Consider the following 20,995-nt stretch of genomic DNA (forward strand, 5'->3'; position numbering starts at 1 on the left):
TACACCCTGCTCCCTATTCCCTACACCCTACACCCTGCTCCCTATTCCCTACACCCTACACCCTGCTCCCTATTCCCTACACCCTACACCCTATTCCCTACACCCTACACCCTGCACCCTATTCCCTACACCCTACACCCTGCTCCCTATTCCCTACACCCTACACCCTACACCCTGCTCCCTATTCCCTACACCTGCTCCCTATTCCCTACACCCTACACCCTACACCCTATTCCCTACACCCTACACCCTGCTCCCTATTCCCTACACCCTACACCCTGCTCCCTATTCCCTACACCCTACACCCTACACCCTATTCCCTACACCCTACACCCTGCTCCCTATTCCCTACACCCTACACCCTGCACCCTATTCCCTACACCCTGCACCCTATTCCCTACACCCTACACCCTGCTCCCTGTTCCATACACCCTACACCCTACACCCTATTCCCTACACCCTTCTCCCTATTCCCTACACCCTTTTCCCTACACCCTACACCCTATTCCCTACACCCTACACCCTGCTCCCTATTCCCTACACCCTACACCCTATTCCCTACACCCTACACCCTGCACCCTATTCCCTACACCCTACACCCTGCACCCTATTCCCTACACCCTACACCCTGCACCCTATTCCCTACACCCTACACCCTACACCCTATTCCCTACACCCTGCACCCTATTCCCTACACCCTACACCCTGCTCCCTATTCCCTACACCCTACACCCTGCACCCTATTCCCTACACCCTACACCCTATTCCCTACACCCTGCTCCCTATTCCCTACACCCTACACCCTATTCCCTACACCCTACACCCTGCTCCCTATTCCCTACACCCTACACCCTATTCCCTACACCCTACACCCTATTCCCTACACCTGCTCCCTATTCCCTACACCCTACACCCTATTCCCTACACCCTACACCCTATTCCCTACACCCTACACCCTGCTCCCTATTCCCTACACCCTACACCCTGCTCCTTGTTCCATACACCCTACACCCTGCACCCTATTCCCTATTCCCTACACCTGCTCCCTATTCTCTACACCCTACACCCTATTCCCTACACCCTGCTCCCTATTCCCTACACCCTACACCCTGCTCCCTATTCCCTACACCCTACACCCTATTCCCTACACCCTACACCCTGCACCCTATTCCCTACACCCTACACCCTGCTCCCTATTCCCTACACCCTACACCCTGCTCCCTATTCCCTACACCCTACACCCTGCACCCTATTCCCTACACCTGCTCCCTATTCCCTACACCCTACACCCTGCACCCTATTCCCTACACCTGCTCCCTATTCCCTACACCCTGCTCCCTACAAGGTTAAGTGGAGAGTATCTAGTGCACACTGCACTGCATTTGCATCATGTCCACAATACACAATAGTAGAATAACTCACTCACTCATTCAGGTGTATAATATTAATTAGTAACTAAATTACATAATGAATACCCCTAATGTAACTAACCAATCAGAGCACAGTCCCCGCCCCTAATGTAACTGTAACCTATTAAAGCATAGTTCCTTCCAAAAAAACCGTGGTAACTAACTCACAGTTCCCGCCCCCACTGTCAGGAACTACAGCCAATCAGAGCTCAGTTCCATGTCCTAACATATTTGATTGGATATTTGTGCTGTAAAATCGTTGACTTGCCTTCACTGGACGTCTGCTGATTCTGGACCTGATGCTAAGGATGAGGATGATGTTGATGATGATGATGATGATGATGATGATGGTGACGTTCAGCTTTAGGAGGAAGAGGCGGCTGAATATCTGCACTTTTCTCTCCCCAAACCATCCAGACTGGCTTTTGACTGAACAACAAACACAAATCAGTTACACAAATCCATCCTCCACCCAAAACTCCATCCCTCAATCCTCCACCCCATCCTCCATCTTCCACCATAACCTCCATCCCTCCATCCTCCACCCCAACCTCCATCCCTTCATATTTATTGAATCTAGCACAATGTCAACAAGCTAAATGTAAACAACTACATTTCTTTTGTAAGGACAGTAAATTATTGTTCAATTTAATATTTGAAATAATGAAAAATAAATAAATATGTATTTTAAATGTATTTTTAGTTGAAATAGATGAAAATATACAGAGTCATGATCATAAACTCTTTCCTCCTCCATCATCTCCTGCTTTTACTTTCAGTATAATCCTGCTCTCCTCAGTTCTCCTCAGAAACCGGTGACGCGATGAAGCCTGACTTCTGATTGGTCGATATTCTGAGTTCTGATTGGTCAGAGCGCGTTGGTATAAATACTCTGCCTGAGAGGAGGAACATTCCCGCTGAACACAGGAGTAGCAGAGGATCTGTAACTTTCTCTCAGTACAGTGGAAGTTATTATCAGTAAATTATTATTATTTGTGTGTGTGTTTGTGTGTTAGTTCAGTGTTGTATTGGATGAGAGATTGGATTAGATTAGATTGGATTAGATCAGACGGAGGGATGGCGCGCTGCAGTGCAGTTATGAAAGCTCTGATCTTCCTCACATTTTCTCTCCATCTTTCATCAGCAGGTGAGTTCTGCAATGTTTACTGTCTTTATTATCTTTATTTACTCTCGAATATTACACTTTAACACTCAGGAGGTGATTAAGGAGATCTGACTAAGTAAAATAATAAATAAATACATAACTATATTACTCTGTAAAAATAAACACGCTTTGTTATTATTATTATTATTATTATTATTATTATTATTATTAATAAATAAATGATCATTATCTTGTGTTGCTATGGTGAGAGTAATTTATGCGCGTGTGACGTCACTCCTCATTTAAATATCGATCTCTGATCCTCACATAAGCATGTGTTCATTTTAATATCATGACTTTTCCTGTCCTTTCTGTCTCCTTTGATCCTGTCAGTGTTTGTGTGAGTTTAGTTTCTGACTCACTGCGGCTCGTGTTCTTCACTTTCCCCCTCACTGCTCCTGTAAGGGCTCATTTCAGATGGTAGAAGGTTCCGGGGCAGGAGTGACTGCACACACAGTTTATTCCTCACAGCAGGATGAGGGGCGTGCAAACTTTAGTACAGGACATCGACAGAGGAAAAGAAATACACCTTCAGTGTTTTATTCCCGTTTTAATCTCTTTATTCCGCTTTCACGTGCTGATGTTTTACAGAAGAGACTTTTATATGTAATGTACCACTTTGATCTTTTATAAAAGAACTTTTACTGTAATAATAATAAATAAATATAATAATAGAAGTAGTGAGAGTTTGTTATGAGTACAGAATATAAAGTCCAGGTGAAAAATATAAACACAGATCAGTGTATCATTTACAGATTTACTGCAGACTCAGTGGATTAAATCTCTGATATTCAGCCTGGGGTGTGTGTGTGTGTGTGTGTGTGTGTGTTTACTCTTTTACAGTCACACACTCTCTACAGTACATCTACACTGGAGTTACACCAGGAATAAATTTCCCAGAATTCACTGAAGTGGGTCAGGTGGATGGACAGCAGTTTGACTACTATGACAGTAAGATCAGGAAAATGATCCCGAAGATGGAGTGGATACAGAAGATCAATGCTGATGATCCAGATTACTGGAACAGAGAGACACAGAATCTGCAGGGTTGGCAGGAGACCTTCAAAGTCGGTGTGGATACACTGATGCAGCGCTTTAATCAGACTGCAGGTAAACACACTCACACCTTTAATCACTAACACACACACAAACACACACACACACACACACCTCTCACCACACAGTAAATCTGCTAATACTCCGCCCAACATGTCACTAATCACTGTATATGAATAAACCAGCCGTGTTTCGCTAGTAACAGACCTCACGTCACGCTAACCTCCCTCACACACGCACGCGCGCCCGGCGCACACACCCCGTCTGTGCGTGTGCGAGTGTGTGCGCGGTGCGTGCGTGCGCGCCCGCGTGTGTGAGTGAGCTTAGCGTAACGTTCGCTCTCTTTAACGTCACGTCACGTTAACACTCTGCGTGTGCGAGCGTGCGCGTGTGGGAGCGAGTAACGAAACGTGTGTGATGTGTGAAGTAAATGACTTTAACACGAACCTCACACACGCATGTGCGCGCACACACACACACACACAGAGTGAAGGCGTGATCGCTTTTACACTGACGTCAGTCCTGATATCTGTGGAGATAAACGAGTAAATCTTCTGTCTTTAATATCAGAGAAAAGTCACGCGGAGGGAAACGAAGATAGAAATATAAATGAGATGTGAGTGAGATGTAAATGAGATGTAAATGAGATATAGGTGAGACGTGAACGTGAGAGTGATGAGGAACTAAATGAAGAGTAAAGTGTAGTGTGGTGTTTGAGGAGAGAGTGTAGAAGGAGACGGAGCTCAGCTGAGGCTCATCACTGCTTGTGTGTGTGTGTGTGTGTGTGTGTGTGTGTGTGTGCAGGAGTTCACACAGTGCAGTACATGTACGGCTGTGAGCGTGATGATGACGGCACCACTAGAGGATACAGACAGTGGGGTTATGATGGAGAAGATTTTCTTGTATATGACCTGAAAACTCTCACCTGGATCGCTCCGACACCTCAAGCTCTGATCACCAAACAGAAGTGGGAGCCTGATGCTGGTTACATGTCTTACCTAAAGAACTACCTGGAGAAAGAGTGTATCGAGTGGTTACAGAAGCACGTGGGTTACGGCAGAGAGACTCTGGAGAGGAAAGGTAAAGTGTGTGATCTGATACTGTAACACACACACACTCACACACACACACACACATGTTCTGGTGTTTTGATATGTAAATATCTCCATGTAAATGAGTTTGTTGTGTAAAACTCTACATTTGGAGATGTTCTGGATGGAATGTAAAGATGTAAATATATTTCCTGTCCAACACTAAACTCTCTTTCACTCCCTTGTAGCCAAACATGTTGATCACATGACCAGTAACATTGAATTTCACTGTGTGAGGGGTGGTGTGAGGTTGCTATGGCGATAGTTTAGTGTGTATAATGTCTTTTCCTGGTGTTATTTACAGACCTGCTGACTTTTACACGTTTTCTGTAGGAGCTCTGCAGTGTAAGATTAGAGCACACTGCTATGAGTTCTCTCTCTCTCTCACACACACACACACACACACACAAAACCATTTTCCCCGTCAATGAACACTAAAGATGAGACCATGGGATATGAATCTGGAATGATTGACACTTGTGACCCCCTGGAAGCTCCGCCCTGTGTGTGAGTGAGTGTGTGTGTGTGTGTGTGTGTGTGTGTGTTACAGATCACACTAGACAGCTTTAACCGTTACAGTAGTTTATATTTATTAGGGAATCCAGCAGGACATTTGGGGTGAACAGTGAAAGACTTTTCAGACGAACGAGAGAAAAGAAAAGAGAAAGGAACTGAAGCAGGACTTTAAGGAAGTGTTGATTCTAACAGATGACGAACTCTTTTAATGGAGATGAAGATTAGAAAGAGATGAAGTGACGCTTTTGTCTCCTGCTGCTCAGAGCAGATCTGTTTAACAGCGTGGTGAAGATCATCGCAGTAGAATGTGGAGTGTGTGTATATACAGGGGTTTACGGTAATCACCAGGTGACTGAGACACGCTCTGCTCTTTTAGTTCAGATGGAGACACACACACACACACACACACACACACACTTTCTTATTAAGGTCTGTACGTGAGATCTTTTTACTAGAACAGGAAGAAAGAAAGGAAACGTTTCTCCTGTAAACTTTCCTCCTTTCCTGCAGAAACCATTCTAGTGTTTCCATCTTCACTGAAACTGAGAAACTGCTGGAAAAGATTATAATCAACAATGTCCTCACCAGGACTCCGGATTATTCCTCATCAGGGTCAGCACCAGGCCTTTACACATGAAGAAGTAAAGAGTTTAATATTTCTGTCTCTGTGTGTCTGCAGTTCCTCCTACAGCGTCAGTGTTCCAGAAACACTCTCCTCCAGAGCTGGTGTGTCACGCTACAGGTTTCTTCCCCAAAACAGTGATGATCACCTGGCAGAAGAACGGAGAGGACGTGCATGAGGACGTGGAGCTCAGAGAGACGTTACCCAACCAGGATGGAAGCTTCCAGAAGAGAAGCGTTCTGACAGTCTCAGCTGAGGATCTGCAGAAACACACCTACACCTGCGTGATTCAGCACAGCAGCTTGGAGAAGGAGATAGTGCTGCGTGAGGAGGATATTCGAATCCTGAATCCTGGTCAGAGAAACACTTTCCTATAAAACTACAGATTTACACTGAAAGATGATTTATTTCTGCAGCAGATAATAAAGACTCTGTGTGATTTATCAGGTGGAGGATCAGATGTAGTTCTAATCGGTATCATCGTTGGTGTAGCCGCGGCTCTCCTGGTTCTCGTTGCCGTTGTTGCTGGAATTGTGGTCTGGAAGAACAACTCTGGTGAGAGGAGGAAGGACACCGCTAACACACACACACACAATCACACATACACACACACACTTTATTCCAGTGTGTAATCTTGGTGTATAATTTTTCCTGTATTTGGAAGGAGGATCTTTTTATTGTGAATCTGTTATTGCTGTAAAATGGGATTAATAGGGATTGGGGTTAGAGGATTTATTATTATTATTATTATTATTATTATTACTGTGTGTAAATTCTGGTAGTTTTCTGTGTGATGGGGTTTGATGTGAAACTCAGATTTAAACTGTTGTGTAACACGTCTGGATGAGCGCAGCGTTACACTCGACTAATTTTACATTCAGTACAACCTCGTACACACTTCCTGACACACACACACACACACACACACTGATTGTGATTCACTCAGGCTTGAGATGTAATTGTGTTTAAAGCGTTTTGATGTAAACAGTATCAGTGTGATTTGTAGTGAATTTTCACACAGCTGCAGTTGAACATCATTATATTGTAGTGTGTGTGTTTCAGGAGTGTGTATGAGCTGCTTTACTCTCTACATTTCTAAGATGATTTAGTGTAGAATTGAACACAGATCATAACGTCAGTACACGAGAGGTTTGATCGACATCTTTTACCTTTTAATCCACTGACATTTTCCTCACGGGCTGAACAGGAACCGAATCTCTCCCACAATCCCTCTGTTCTGTCTGTAACAATCTGAACCAACAATAAAGTCTATTTTCTTCACTCTGTGTTCAGAGGGTTATTTTACAACCGTGTTCTTTTAAAGGGCGTGGCCTCAGGATCAGTTCTACATTTACTGTCATGTAAAAAATCTAAAATATTGTTTTATTCAGTAGTTTTATTATACAACATTATTATGATTATTATGATGTGATAGTTTTCAGATAAAAGCTTTAGTTTACGGTGGTAATATTTCCCACACTGCATCACTCCAAAGATGAACTGTGATAAACTCTTATGAATTCGGGTTAGAATTGACGTCTTAACCGTAATAAAGAAGAGAAAAAGAGAATCTAGTGTATATGTATTAGTGAATAACTCCACAAACCCAGTCCAGTCACACAGTCCTTCATATTAAAAAGGTTTAGGAAAGATTCTGATGGAATTCCTGCACATGTCCTTGTTCACTAAACTCTGCTCTGGATCTAGAAGTTCAGTGTGTGTTCAGGATGTGACCTGATATAGCTGATGAACATCTGCATCTACACTCTGTAGTAAAAACCATCATCTGGAACAGAAAACTCGCCTCAGTCCCCTTCTTTCTGTCCACAAACCAGTGGCTTTCCTTTCGATATTCTACACAATCATGTTTATCTCCATGTGGTGTTTTGTTTTGAACTTTCATTTCAGTGTCAGAGCGGTTCAGGGACAGAAAGTCACGTGATTAACAGTCAGCCCGAGACACGCTGTGATTAATCACTAAACAACCTTCTGATCACGTGATTTCACTACTGCAGAAACCCAGTGATTCAAACCCAGTGTTAAAGCGCCACCTAGTGTTAGTGTTAATTAATCTTCACTAAACACTTATCACCCGAATCAGGAGTGAGAGAGAAGTTTTCATCACCGAGTCAGTATCACTGTGCTTCAGTTAAAGATCCTGGAGGAATTTCAGAAGTTTATTTATATATAAAAAACTATTTCTGATTGTGTGGAAGTTCATTCAGATCTCCTGTGGATCCTCTCCGTCTTTCCTTCTTGTGAAACTGAGCTATAATTGTCTACTGTAAAGAACATCTGATAGACTTGAAATCACGTGTCACTATGTGATCTTCTCCGTTTCACCTGTTGAGATAGATCCACGCCTCACCTGAACACACTACAGGAGACACGCCGAGACAGGAAGTGACCCATGAACCAACGGTGACCTCATAATGCTTTTACTCAGCACCATGAAAACTAACTGGAAAGCCGTGTGTAAGATTTCTGTCCTGTAAAGTTATTAAAGCTCTTCAGTCGTGGTGATGCGTCGAGATCAAAGGAAAGCGTGAGAAACGTTCATCTCCTGCTTTGGTGTAAATCTCGGGAAAGGGCCGATCTCGCTCCGACTTTGTGTCGTAGCTCAGAAAGGTGAGAGAGACGCACAGGTTAGACACGTTCAATAACGAACAGCTGCAGCTCAGTGATTCGGATTTTCACCCCACTCTCACTTTAAAGAGAAACGGGACTGTAGAAATGTACCACTTTAAACCGGAGGTATTCCTCCTGCCCTCTCGGGCTGTGCTTCTGTTAGCAGTTCACTTACAATACCTAAACCTTAGCAGTGGAGTTATCCTGCGTCTGGCTGTTGATCAGCACCTCTTATCTTTTACAGCCTCCTCAGAACCACCTGAACAAATATTTATGCTGCAGGACAAAAAGTGTTAGAATAAAAGAAAGGTAGAAAGCAGCTGAGCCCTGGCACTGTGGAACAAATTCAGTGCATTCAGAAGTAAGAAGTGGATCAGGACTGAATTAATTATGAATAAACAAGATATTTTTGAATAAATACTAGACTAGACCATATAGTATAGACGTATCTCCTCACATAATACATGAAGAATCCCCGTTCCTGCCGCAGGGTTAAGGGGAACGGTGGGGTCAGGTAAGGGCGGGGTTAAGGGGAACGGTGGGGTCAGGTAAGGGCGGGGTTAAGGGGAACGGTGGGGTCAGGTAAGGGCGGGGTTAAGGGGAAAGGTGGGGTCAGGTAAGGGCGGGGTTAAGAGGAAAGGTGGGGTCAGGTAAGGGCGGGGTTAAGAGGAAAGGTGGGGTCAGGTAAGGGCGGGGTTAAGGGGAAAGGTGGGGTCAGGTAAGGGCGGGGTTAAGGGGAAAGGTGGGGTCAGTTATTACTATTTGTGTAATATTTGAACAATAAGTAAAACCATGTCTGATGTCAGCTGAGAGCCCTAGACAGCGGACAAAGTGTGCTCTACTGTAATCATAAGTATGTGCCCCCTGCTAGACTCACACTAATTTACACTGATACACGTTACATTACAGAATTCTTTTTTCTCATACCAACACGTTAAAGTTTTTCTTCCTTATTTAATGAACTGAACTTCTGATGTCGCATGCTAACACAGCTAACTCACGTAAAAAAAAAAAAAAAAATCCACTAGCTGTACAATACATGCAACAAGCTAACATCAGTTTTACACACACACACACACACACACACACACACACACACACACACACACACACACACACAAAGGAAATGTCTTAGCCCCGCCCGAGATGCGGCAATCACCAACTGAAAGCACCCGGAGACATTGAGAGACCTCCTCTGATTGGACCAGAATGGTGAAAGACCTGCTCTGATTGGCCCGTCCGCACCTGATTGGCTCTGATTGGTAGGCTTCGGTGTCCTGAAAGAGAGGCTCGGCCACTGGTGGTAGTGTCGGTCGCTATGGCAGTACTTCCTCGCGTATGGATTGGCTATTCCTGGTGTCGTACATTGTCCCACCCACTCCTGTCACCTTTTTGACGCTCGGGCTGAGCGGTGTTCTGGAGGAGGACACTGGGTGGCAGTCTCGCGTCTGCCCTTTGGCTGTCCGTTAACTTTCGCTCGATTCGTTTCCTCCCTAAAGACGACGTCAGACAGATTTCGTCCATCAGTTACGGGAACAATTCCTTACACAGAAAATCAGGAAATTGTGATTTTCTTACCTGCGGCCCAGGTGAGGTGATACGGCTCTCTCAGCGGCGCTGATGTAGGACCGTTTGTGATGAGAGAAGGAGGGAGAACGTGGAGAGAGTGATGGAGAGAGGAGGCTGATGGGACGGCGAGTGATAAAGGACGTTTCCCGCCTCGTCGTGTAGAGAGGAAGTGGACACTCAGGGAACTCAGACCAGCGACGATGCCGAGGAGTGGAGGACGCGAGGGCCGAAGGACATCACCCCGACCCTGGTGAGTTCGTCCCGAGACTCTCTGGAGGCGGGAAAATGTCCGTCAAAGACGCCCGAATGAGCCTCTCCCTCTCCTCCAGCTCTTTCCACTCCTGGATGGACGCCATGATGGTTTTGGAGAGGTTATCATAGCACAGAGGTCGCCATGGCGACGCTCGGTGATAATAAGCTGTCGTACGACAGACTGGCGTTACGGCGGGACATTGTCCCGGGGAAAACACGCCCCTGTGAGGCGTGGACATCACCGACTCAGGTTTGACTCCCCCTAGCTTCGCGGGTTCCTCCCTACGGCCGGCGTGTTTCAGGATGTACGAGTCGAGCTGGAATGGAGACGACATGAAGTGGCGATGATGGGGAGGAACTTCTGCGCCGCCGTAATTCTGGAAATCGAGGTTCGGCTCGGATCGATAGTCGTGAGCTCACTCTTCCAAGATGGCCGTCGATTTGGAGTCCTCATACATCGAGACCTGAAAGGGATAACACTGATTGTGATTGTTATAAACGTATTAAAATATTATTTAGGCGTGTGTTGAATTTAATCACATCTCTGTTAAACTCTTCATGTAATGAATGGATGTGTGGATGAATGACCTTCTCTCCCGTGGCATGGTAGTGCACTTTGGGCATCGTGCAAAACGACGGTCTGAATTTGTACATGGCCGGAGTGGATGGAGTGGTGGGCTTACTGGACACAGTACTTTCTGGAAAAATGGAAAATAAACCCAGATCAAACTATGAAAGAGTGCAGTGTGGTGACAGACCAGCAGAGGGCAGCAAGTGACCAATTAAACACACACATTCTTGTAATTATAACATTCTGGGGTCAGTAGTCCCACCCATGTGTTATGGGGACACCACTTTACTGAGGTCCTACAGATGTGGAAAAAATCAGGCATGAATAATTTAAGCCCGAAAACACAAATATCACCTCAAATTCTGGATTTAAATCACAAAGATTCTGTGCTTGGTTTTTTCACACCTAATGGGGACAAAACAAGAACTCATCATTAATGGTGACCTAATTTGCATACACAGAAAATTAACTGGTTTTCATGGTGTAGTGGGGACATTACTAGATAGCTAATACGCATACACACATCAGGAAATTTATATAACAAGAGGACATGGTTTCAAAAAACAAAAAGTTGTGAATTTAACTTTATAATAATTTATACAAAATTACAAAATCAAGTATGTCTAATTTAGAGGGCTGTCTGTAAAGCAGATATGAGGTGTGTTTTCTCTATTTGAAGGTTTAAGCTTCTCATGAAATGATATTGAAGAATTGTTCTTAATTGTTTATACCAAGGACTCTTAACTAACCTTTCACTGGTTGCATATTTCACAAATAAGGCTATCAAAAAAGCTCTTACAGACATTGCAATATCTGCACATAATAGATAACAGACTAAATTTCTTCTGGAGCTTTCAATTTCCAACAGAGGAACCCTTTGAGAAACCGAGGAACCTGTTAAGGAAGGAGGTACCAGTGCTATTATTAGGTTTGAGGCTATCATTCTAAGAAGCTTTTCATTTCCTGCTCCAAAGTAAACATTATTTTGTGTAAAAGAAAGTAGAGGTGCGTGCTGTACTGAACCTCACTTATTTATCACAGGCATGCAACACAAATTAACATTATTCCCGGTCAGAATTAGTCTAAATGACACAAACACATCCTTTTGATATTTTAGCTGCATGAAGGATTTGTTTACTGTTCCGGAACTCTTTATTACAGTGAAAATCTCTCAGATTAAATAAACCTTGTCTCTTCAACATCATGAAAACAACTCGAGTCTTGAGCTTCTTTACTGTAAAAGTCAACAAATATTTGCCCATTAAAGCGCACAACTACTAATCTCACATGTGCCATGAATGAACTTGAACTCATTCAGAGTACTACAAACCTGTTAAGCACACTTCTTATTGCACGTGTTAGGTGAAAGTACAAACTAAAAATTACACCTACATCCAACAGTAAATAAACACGCCCAGTAACAATGAACACTGAGCATTCTATAATCAAGCAATCTTGACTAGCTTTTACTGTATAATTAAACACTTAAAAACAAATTGCATTAAAGTATTATAAGCCTCAATAATACTTTCAATGATGAAGTTCGACACTCCTGCTTACTACACACAGCCACCTCAAAATGAAACATACTGAGGAAAATAAAGATGCTAGCCAAACACAGTGATGCAAAGACAGAACCCCAAATGTCGAAAGCACAATTTCCCCCCCTTTATTCTGTATTATCCACTTGACTGGCTAGGCTAAAAAGTGGCAGTAACAACTTAATAATGTATGTTGAGGTAGCTAATTTAGTCTAAACATGTAAATGGGTAGCACACTGCTCAACAGGCTTACTCATGAACCTGTCAGCCAACTGCATAAGGACCCACTGGAAGAAGGCGGCCCAAACCAATTCAATCACATTCAACGGAAAAGGTGTAGGTAAAGATTCTAATGGATATTTTAAATAATGCCGATTTATTCCTGATTAGTTTATTATGAATTAAATGCTGACTGGTTTATTACAAAGTAAAAAGCTAGAGATAAAATGTAACTTATGATTAAAGCATTACTATAGATGTAAAGTGTTATTTAATCTTTGTTTATATCTCTCTTGTAAGCTACAATGCGGTTGTAGACAGAATTTGACACTTTGCCAGTCTCCACCTTTCAGAGCTAAAGGCTCAGATCTAATGCAGTTTTCACAGGCCAGCTCACCTGGGACACGACATGACATGATGAAGGTCTTCATACGTCTCTCCACTGCATGGACCTCATTTACTTCTCAAGCCTTCCTCTTTTACAGAGTAGATGTTTTACCTAAATGTAAGAATAAACATTAGTTAGATAGCAAACACACCCTTACACCCAACAGAAATTATTGTCTGGCAACTTACAGACTGGAACTTACATTTCAAGTCTCAAGAATGAAACCTCTGACTGCTGTTTGTGCATATGTACCAAAGAATAGCTAAGTGTACTTAGTCTTCTTGGAGAAGATGCAGTAGTGGACCTACTGAGTCCCAGGGGATGCTTATGTTGGAAAGTATGGAGGGATGTGATTGAAAGGCAGGATTAAAATTGCCGGCAAACTACACAATTCTGATATTTACGTTCTCTGAAATGAAGATAGCATTTGATTCCGATGCAAATAACATCTTCAAAGATGCTAACTCCTTAGAGACACATAGCCAGGCTACTGGTAGTTTAATGGTGTGGGGAAAGTCCTTGGCACATTGGACCACTTAATACAAATCGAGAATCATTCGAATGTGATAACCATATGGAAGTACTGAACATGTAGATCCCTTTCTTGTTTTCTTTCTGATTGCTGTTCCAAGACCAATAGGGGGTCCTACACAGGAATAGTATGGTGTTTCCAACTGTCTGTCTATATATCTGCCTATTAAGCTTATTGGTTAATGGTCCCACAATAACATTAACTGCAAATAACATTATTGATGACTAAAACCATCACAAAACCTCAGCTATGCCAAACTTTAAGAAGAATACATCAGACAAAAAAAAATAAAATAAAGTAACTACATTTGCAGATATCATTAAAGCATACTGTATTTTGATTTATTCTGTTACAGTAAAAGAAAAATACATAGTGTTGTGAAAAAGTATTTGCCCATCCTGATTTCCTGTTTCTGTGCATCTCACGCACTAAATAGTTTCAGAAATTAAAACAAAATCTAAGATAAAACAAACTCAACCTGAGTAACACAAAATGCAGTTTTTAAATGATAGTTATTTACAGAAGCAAAAAAATAAAAAAATAATAAAAAAAAGTTATCCAATATCGACTGGGCCTGTGTAAAAATGTATTTGCCCCCATAGTTACTAATTCCCCAAATCTATGAAACCAGGCCTGTTTACCACAAACCCTGTTCAATCAAATCAACACTTAAATAGAGCTTTCTCAACAGCTTGAAGTTGGTGAGGAAGAAGGTGATTACAACACTTCCCAGACTGATATATTTCAGAGCCATTTCAAAGGCTCTGGGACTCCAAAGAACCATAGTAAGGGCCATTATCTCCAAATGGAAAAACTTGGCACAGTAGTGAATCTTCCCAGAAGTGGCCGACCTTCCAAAATTCCTCCAAGAGCACAGCCACTACTCATCCAAGAAGGCACAAAAAAGCCAAGGACAACATCAAAATGACCGGCAGGCCTCTCCTGCATCAATAAAGGTCACTGTTCATGACTCCACTATCAGAAAGACGCTGGGCAAAAATGGCCTCCATGGAAGAGTGGCGAGGTGAAAACCACTGCAAAGAGTGGGCCAAAGTTCCACCACAGCACTGTGAAAGACTGATCTCCGGTTATCGGAAGCATCTGGTTGCAGTTATTGCTGCTAAAGGTGGAACAACCAGAATTTAAGTTTAAGGGGGCAATTAGTTTTTCATATGGGGGATAGGTTTTGGATAACTTTTTTTGCTTAATAAAAATATATAAACTCTATATCATGTGTTTACTCAGGTTGCCTTTTCTTCATGTTGTATTTTGTTTGATCTGAAACTAGTTAGTAGGAGATGCACAAAAACAAGAAATCAGGATGGGGGCAAATACTTTCACAGCACTGTACCTTATAACAATAATCATGGTTGTTATTATTATTCCAAAAAATCCATACCTTCAAGTTCTTTACACGTCTCACCTTCCTCACTCATTATTTCATCGCTGATTAGCTCCATCTCCTCTGCAAAAAGAACTGCGATAAATATGCCTATGGTCAGACCTTACACCACATACACTGTCTCACATGATTTATATTAAAGAAATACACAAAACTGCATCAGGACCTGTGACTGTGGATGAGTAAGTGAACAAATATCAAATGAAAAATGTATTTTATATACCATTTGGGTCAATAGTGATCTCATCCAGATTCTTGCCCTGAAACTGCCCAACTCTTCCTTGTTCTGTGAACTCTGCTGACTTTCGCAAGCTGTAGGGTTACAGGAAGGCGATAGTATTCACGATGAATACGGACATCACGTCCAAGAAAGTCTGCTAATTGATCCGAGTGCGTGTCCCTCAGGTTTAGAACTGTAGAAAGAGGTGCTGCCTGTTTTCGTAATTTTGTAGATGTAAGTGAGTATGGAACATCTGCACCACAACACTTCGCAAAGCTGCAGATGCAGTCTGAGCCTCTGTAATGTGACGTTGCTGTTGGGCGAGCAAAAAGATAAACATTTTCTTTTAGCACGCCACAAGTTCCCTGTTCTTTTCAAGTAAATCCAATGCACCCAGCATTTCTGGTGTCAGTAGAATAGGAACTGGGCGTCCTCTTTTTCCTCTGATGACGATTCTTGAGAAATGTCTGCATAGTTTCTTCTCAACCTCAGACAGTGCCCAATCTATCTCAGCGTGTGCATCAGTGGTGTCCCTGGTTAAAATGCAGATAAAGGCATGCTCGATACCTCTCCCTCCCTACGACGGTTGAGCAGGATAATTTGAGTCAAAATGGTCTTGGCAAGATCGGAGCAGTATTTTGTTGAAGGCTCTGATGAGAACTGCTTAATGCATTCATCTTGTGTTTGGTTGAGGAAATAGTGGAGCTTTTGTACATCTTTTGTAAAGGGCAACTCTGTAGGTGCATTCCACTTCACGTCTTCTGTATGTCGTGCAGCTGTTGCAGAGATCAAATCACACCACCGTTCTTTATGTATGTCTTGGAAGTCAGTGATTTTCTGTGCCAAGTCAAGGTCTTTGTTAATCAAAGCTTTAGCTTTTGTAAGCTTACTGAGCTTCATTAGGCTTACTCACAGTTTTTTCGCAAGAGAAGGTGTTCTGTATGTGTTGGTTTCATCATCATATCCACGTGCATGCCTGACAGCTTGAACTGTCTTCATAAAGTTCTGAGGATCTATGAAATCTTCCATTGTTTTCAAAGATGCAACTTTACTGCCACTGATCAGTAACTTTCCTAGTTCTCGCAACTTCTGTCGGACATACGCCTCATTCTTTGCAGATGATCCAGCTTTGTTTAGCAAGTGTTCTCCCAACTGAATGATGCAGCTGTCATTTTTGACAGCAACTGTGATTTAATCTGGATTCATGTGGCTTATTGTGTTCCATAACCATTTGCTAATGTTTAAAGGTACAGGCTGTGCATATGAACAGAGAGCTTGGACATGATTTTTTCGAGGTGTTGGAACGTAATCTTTAGGGCTTAATTTACAGATTTTCATATCCTCCAGAGAACGTTCCTGGTAAACAGTCCTTAGCAATATGCACAATGCATAAAGTCAGTGCCTTTTGTTTTATTCTGTGGTCTTCTGTATGGAACTAGTGCCCCTTTGCCGGACTTCATTACAGCTGCGTTGTGTACATAGTTGCCTCTGTGACGCAGATCAGCAAAAAGCATTTTTCTTTGCTTAGAAGCCTTTGGAAATTGGCATGCTTCAAGCACTTCTTTTTCAGTGGAACGCACACATTCCAAATGTCTCATCATTTTGCTATAAGGTTTGAAGCAAAATAGGCAGCAGTGTTTCTTGTTATATAACCTTCCACCATCACTTTTTCTTTTGACTGCACTGACTACTATTCCTGGCTTTTTCTCAACACCCTTAGGACTGCTGCAAGCTGCATCACTGTCTATAACTTGATGACTCATGACTGCTTTTGTCCATGACACCTGGGGTGGTGCTATCAGGCACAGGACTGCTGGGATGAACAGAGTCCGTGTCCGACCCACACAAATTCTGTCGTTTAATAGACGTGCTACTCTCTGAACTACTCATCATTTTCTTCTTTGGAATCTGGGACACATTCCACTCCCCTGTCTGGAGTAGAATCAAAGAGCTCATCTGAAGCATCAAGTAAGTCTCTCATCTAAAAGTCAATGACATAATAGAGTTCATTTTTGAAAAATGAGTGCTAAAATGTTTCACCAATAACTAAGACAATTTCAAAATATTTTTTTATTGAATCTGCGTACTGCTGCACTGCCAATGTCTGCCCACTCCATTACTTCCTAAATATCTGCACCTTGATCCGGTACTAAAATTTACTAAAGAAGAGTAGCTTTACAATGTCCCAGTCAAACTCCTGACAAATCCTACGCTGTGGAAGATTCTGACATTTGGAAAATTTTGTTCAATCTGCAAGAGGACCACGCAACAGAAAGCAAGTAAGATGTATTTAAATCACGGTTAGAGATCTTTGAGCCAGTCAGCAGATGGTAAAGTAGATTAAATGAAGACGATGCTCTAACAAACACCACTACTACGATTGAGGACTTGTACCTGTTCAGTCGCTGATGAACCGCTAGCAGTGTTCTGATCCAGAAAAGGTGTAGACTGTGATGGCTGCCGTTTCTCCTGGCCATTGCTCTCAGCAGTGTCCTCCTCCATAATCTGCTAATTTAATGGACATTTGGAAAATTTAGTTCAATCTAAAAGAGGACTACGCAACAGAAAGCAAATATGCTACTGAATACGACAAAAACATGAATCATTTCAGTATGGGAATTAAGTTTATGATTTCAGGCTTAGATATGGGATACTCTGGGATAATTACGATGCATTCAGACATGCACATTGTTCTGCAGTTAATGCTTAAACATTGCAGTAAAATAGCCGAAGCAGACTAGATAAACAATGATTTGAGTAATTTTATTGTCAATACACAAGCACAACCTTTGTGCAACAAACATGAATCGCAACACTGCCTGATAAGACAATGTTTATATTTTAATAATATTTAAATTGTGAAAACACAGAGGCAGATACCCAGCATACCTTGCTACGCCAAGGCCAGTCCGGTCCTCCGTAATTGTAGGTAATTTGATCTCCTTCTTTAAAGTCTGTTAAAGCAAACAGACCAAGATGTGGGCTTCCATCCACTTCAGTCTTCTGCATTCTGCCATTTGGGTGCTTGTGGTCATCGTTAACCAGCCTACCAAAAGATCCGTCTTCTTTTGCAGCATCAATACTCAATACACAACGAGAGAAAGAGAGAAGTATTCAGTGACCGAATATTCAACATCAAATTCTACAAATATGATAGCTCTGCACAGAATTTTTTATTGTTAACGGTCAGATGTAAATGTTCAGTTGGACAAATACTTTACAATTTTCAAGTACAATGAAATGACACTTCGAAGAAAAACTATGTCGACTCATTTTTTATGCAGGTTAATTCTATGGATCATTTAATTCGACATGTAATCTGGACGGTACGATCTATGAATGAAATGTTCAGCTTACCCCCAAGTTTTTCCCTTCCACCGGAAATCAAACATAAATACAACACAACATAAAATCTTCTTCTCCGAGACACCACGGCCTGTCAAAAAATAAAGACTGACATTGTGTTAAACTATTTCATTAGGCATCCTAAATCTACAATAGTGCATGATTATAATACTCATCGGCCTCCGTTTTATGATTAAGATTTAAAGTCCGCTAGCATAACAATTACTTTAATATTGCGATTAAATTATAAATAAGGAGTTAAAGCACGGAAATAAAATTATAAACTGCAAAAATAATCATAATAAATTACATTTCGTTGTATTTGGTCTCGTTGCAGCAGTTGAAGCCCTCATTAGGGTAATGGAAAGCAGCTGGTGCTATTAGCCTGTGACGGCCGGGGCAGATGGGAAATGTAGTTCTTTTCCTACTTCCTGTGTGGCGTTTACGAACTATTAGTGCAGTCAAAAAACTACACTCCGCCATAACCCGACTTAAGGATTTCGTTTTAATGTTGAGAGATTTTAAAATAGTCTAATTTCGCTATGCGAAAATTTAAAGACTGAAACTTTAATGACTCTTTAAGACTTATAATTATTTGGAAACCATGAAAAATATCTGTTCTGACTTATTAATGTTTAGCTTATGCTAACAAGCTAACCTTCTAACAGTCTAATTAGGCTGTTAACTTACCAGTCACTTTTTGTACACTTACATTTTCTGTTAATTTTAACTTATAATCAAATATCAATTTTAATGCCTAATTGAACGAAACTTTCCCTCTTTGTTTTAAAGTTTATTAATCCGCTAATACGCATGTGCAGATTACACACAGTCCTTTACTAAGTAGGGTCTTCGTTCTTCTTTTTGTTTTTAATGGCGGTTGGTAAACTACTAAAGGTGCATTACCGCCACCTACTGGACTTGAGTGTGGGCAGTAGATTGGCAGGAAAAGAAAAACAAAATAATAATAATAATAATAATATAAATAAAAAGAAAATATAATAAAACAAAAATAAAATAAACAAACTAATAATAATACCATAACAATACTACATAAATAAAATAAAAAAAGAGATAAATAACTATATACTAGATATTCCTACTAGAGTACTAAAGTCTCTCACTTATCCCAGTATTTTTAGATAGTTTATTAGGGGGTGGTGCATTTCCCCAGATGTTCTCCCCAGCAAGTTCTCTAGTGTCATATTTTGTTTTCCAATCTGCATCTCTAGCTCAGTTCTTTCCTCCTCATACCTTTAGCAGTCTAACAGAATGTGTTTCACAGTCTCTTGTGTACTGCAGTGTGTGCAAAGTCCAGTGGGGTGCTTTCCTATTCTGTTTAATGCTAGATTTAATCCAGCATGACCTATTCTAAGACGTGTAACTATCATCTCTTCCTTTGGGTTCCTGCCCTGCCTCGCACTCATTCCTACTTGTTTTTGTATGGTATGTAGGTGTCGTCCGGTGTCAGCTGTGTCCCAGTGTTCCTGACATATTTTATGCTCTTGTCCCTTTATAATGGTTTTGATCTCTGCTCTACTTAATGGTACCTGTATATGAACTCTTTCATGTTTTATAGATCTTTTTGCCAGTTCATCCAGTTTCATTCCCTTCTACCCCTACATGTGCAGGAACCCAGAAGAAGGAAACACTCAGCCCCTTAGCATGAAGTATGAGAAGCAGATAAAGTATTTGGTAGACAATGTCTTGTCTGCACGATGTTTTCCCAGACTGTATGCTTGATGGTGCTGATAGACTGTCAGAAGCTATAGCGACATCTTGGCTCTGATGATGTTTTTCCAGCCACTGCAGTGCCAATAGAACTCCTAATAATTCTACAGTGTACACTGATAAATGATCGGTCGCCCTTTTTTTGACTGCTACTTCACACCGAGGAATGAAAAAAAGCTGCACCAGTGTGGCCTGTCTCAGTCTGTTTTGACCCATCTGTATATATGAGTAATTTATCCTGATATTGGTCCATATAGTTTTGAATTATTGTCCCTTGTGGTGCTATTTTAGAATTCTCTTTTAATATTTGTTGTAATCTTGTATCTACAGATGGTTTTATGAATCTCCAGGGTGGTACAGTTGGTATCTCCACAATGGGGTTTACTTGTAGCTGACTGAGAGCTGCATTTTGTGCCTTTACATTTCCTAACCATCCAAAGCTATTAAAGTTAGTGCTATCTCTGATCTCTGAGCATTCTTGTAAGATGGCTTTTATGGGGTGCACCCTGCTATGCCCTTGTAGATTTACCCAATATGCCAGCATGATCTTAACCATATGATATGTGGAGTTTAAATAGAAGTCCATCCTTCCAAAGCATATCATACGCTTTTTCAACATCAAAAAATACAGCGATTACACTTTTTTTATTAGTTTGAGCTTTGCTAACTTCTGACTCTAGGCTTAATACAGAATCCATTGTCCCCCTCCCTTTATGAAATCCTGACTGATACGGTGAG

At 41.7% G+C, this 20,995-nt stretch overlaps 1 protein-coding gene and 1 long non-coding RNA gene across 7 annotated transcripts; one reads left to right on the forward strand and one right to left on the reverse strand.

Moving 5' to 3' along the window:
- Positions 1-2,311: 2,311 nt before the first annotated feature.
- Positions 2,312-7,140, forward strand: LOC128628933 (BOLA class I histocompatibility antigen, alpha chain BL3-6). Of its 2 annotated transcripts, none has more exons than XM_053674384.1 (5): positions 2,312-2,556; positions 3,418-3,684; positions 4,435-4,710; positions 5,917-6,213; positions 6,307-7,140. In XM_053674384.1, the coding sequence occupies exons 1-5, from the start codon at positions 2,442-2,444 to the stop codon at positions 6,489-6,491; spliced, it is 1,140 nt and encodes a 379-aa protein (XP_053530359.1). In that variant the 5' UTR covers positions 2,312-2,441; the 3' UTR covers positions 6,492-7,140. The 2 variants fall into 2 exon arrangements, with proteins under 2 accessions (XP_053530359.1, XP_053530360.1); XM_053674385.1 differs by having other exon boundaries at positions 6,319-7,140.
- A 133-nt stretch (positions 7,141-7,273) lies between these two features.
- Positions 7,274-19,326, reverse strand: LOC128628935 (uncharacterized). 5 transcript variants are annotated; one of them, XR_008393223.1, is made up of 9 exons: positions 18,837-19,326; positions 18,539-18,617; positions 18,071-18,263; positions 17,576-17,689; positions 14,959-15,036; positions 13,037-13,138; positions 10,897-11,006; positions 10,066-10,772; positions 7,274-9,980 (listed from the first exon to the last, which is right to left on the reverse strand). It is a non-coding gene; the product is annotated as an uncharacterized LOC128628935 (long non-coding RNA). The 5 variants fall into 5 exon arrangements; XR_008393220.1 differs by having other exon boundaries at positions 12,986-13,138; XR_008393222.1 differs by having other exon boundaries at positions 11,234-13,138.
- Positions 19,327-20,995: the final 1,669 nt, after the last annotated feature.

This window comes from Ictalurus punctatus, chromosome 22 (assembly GCF_001660625.3).
Source record: "Ictalurus punctatus breed USDA103 chromosome 22, Coco_2.0, whole genome shotgun sequence".
NCBI lineage: Eukaryota > Metazoa > Chordata > Actinopteri > Siluriformes > Ictaluridae > Ictalurus > Ictalurus punctatus.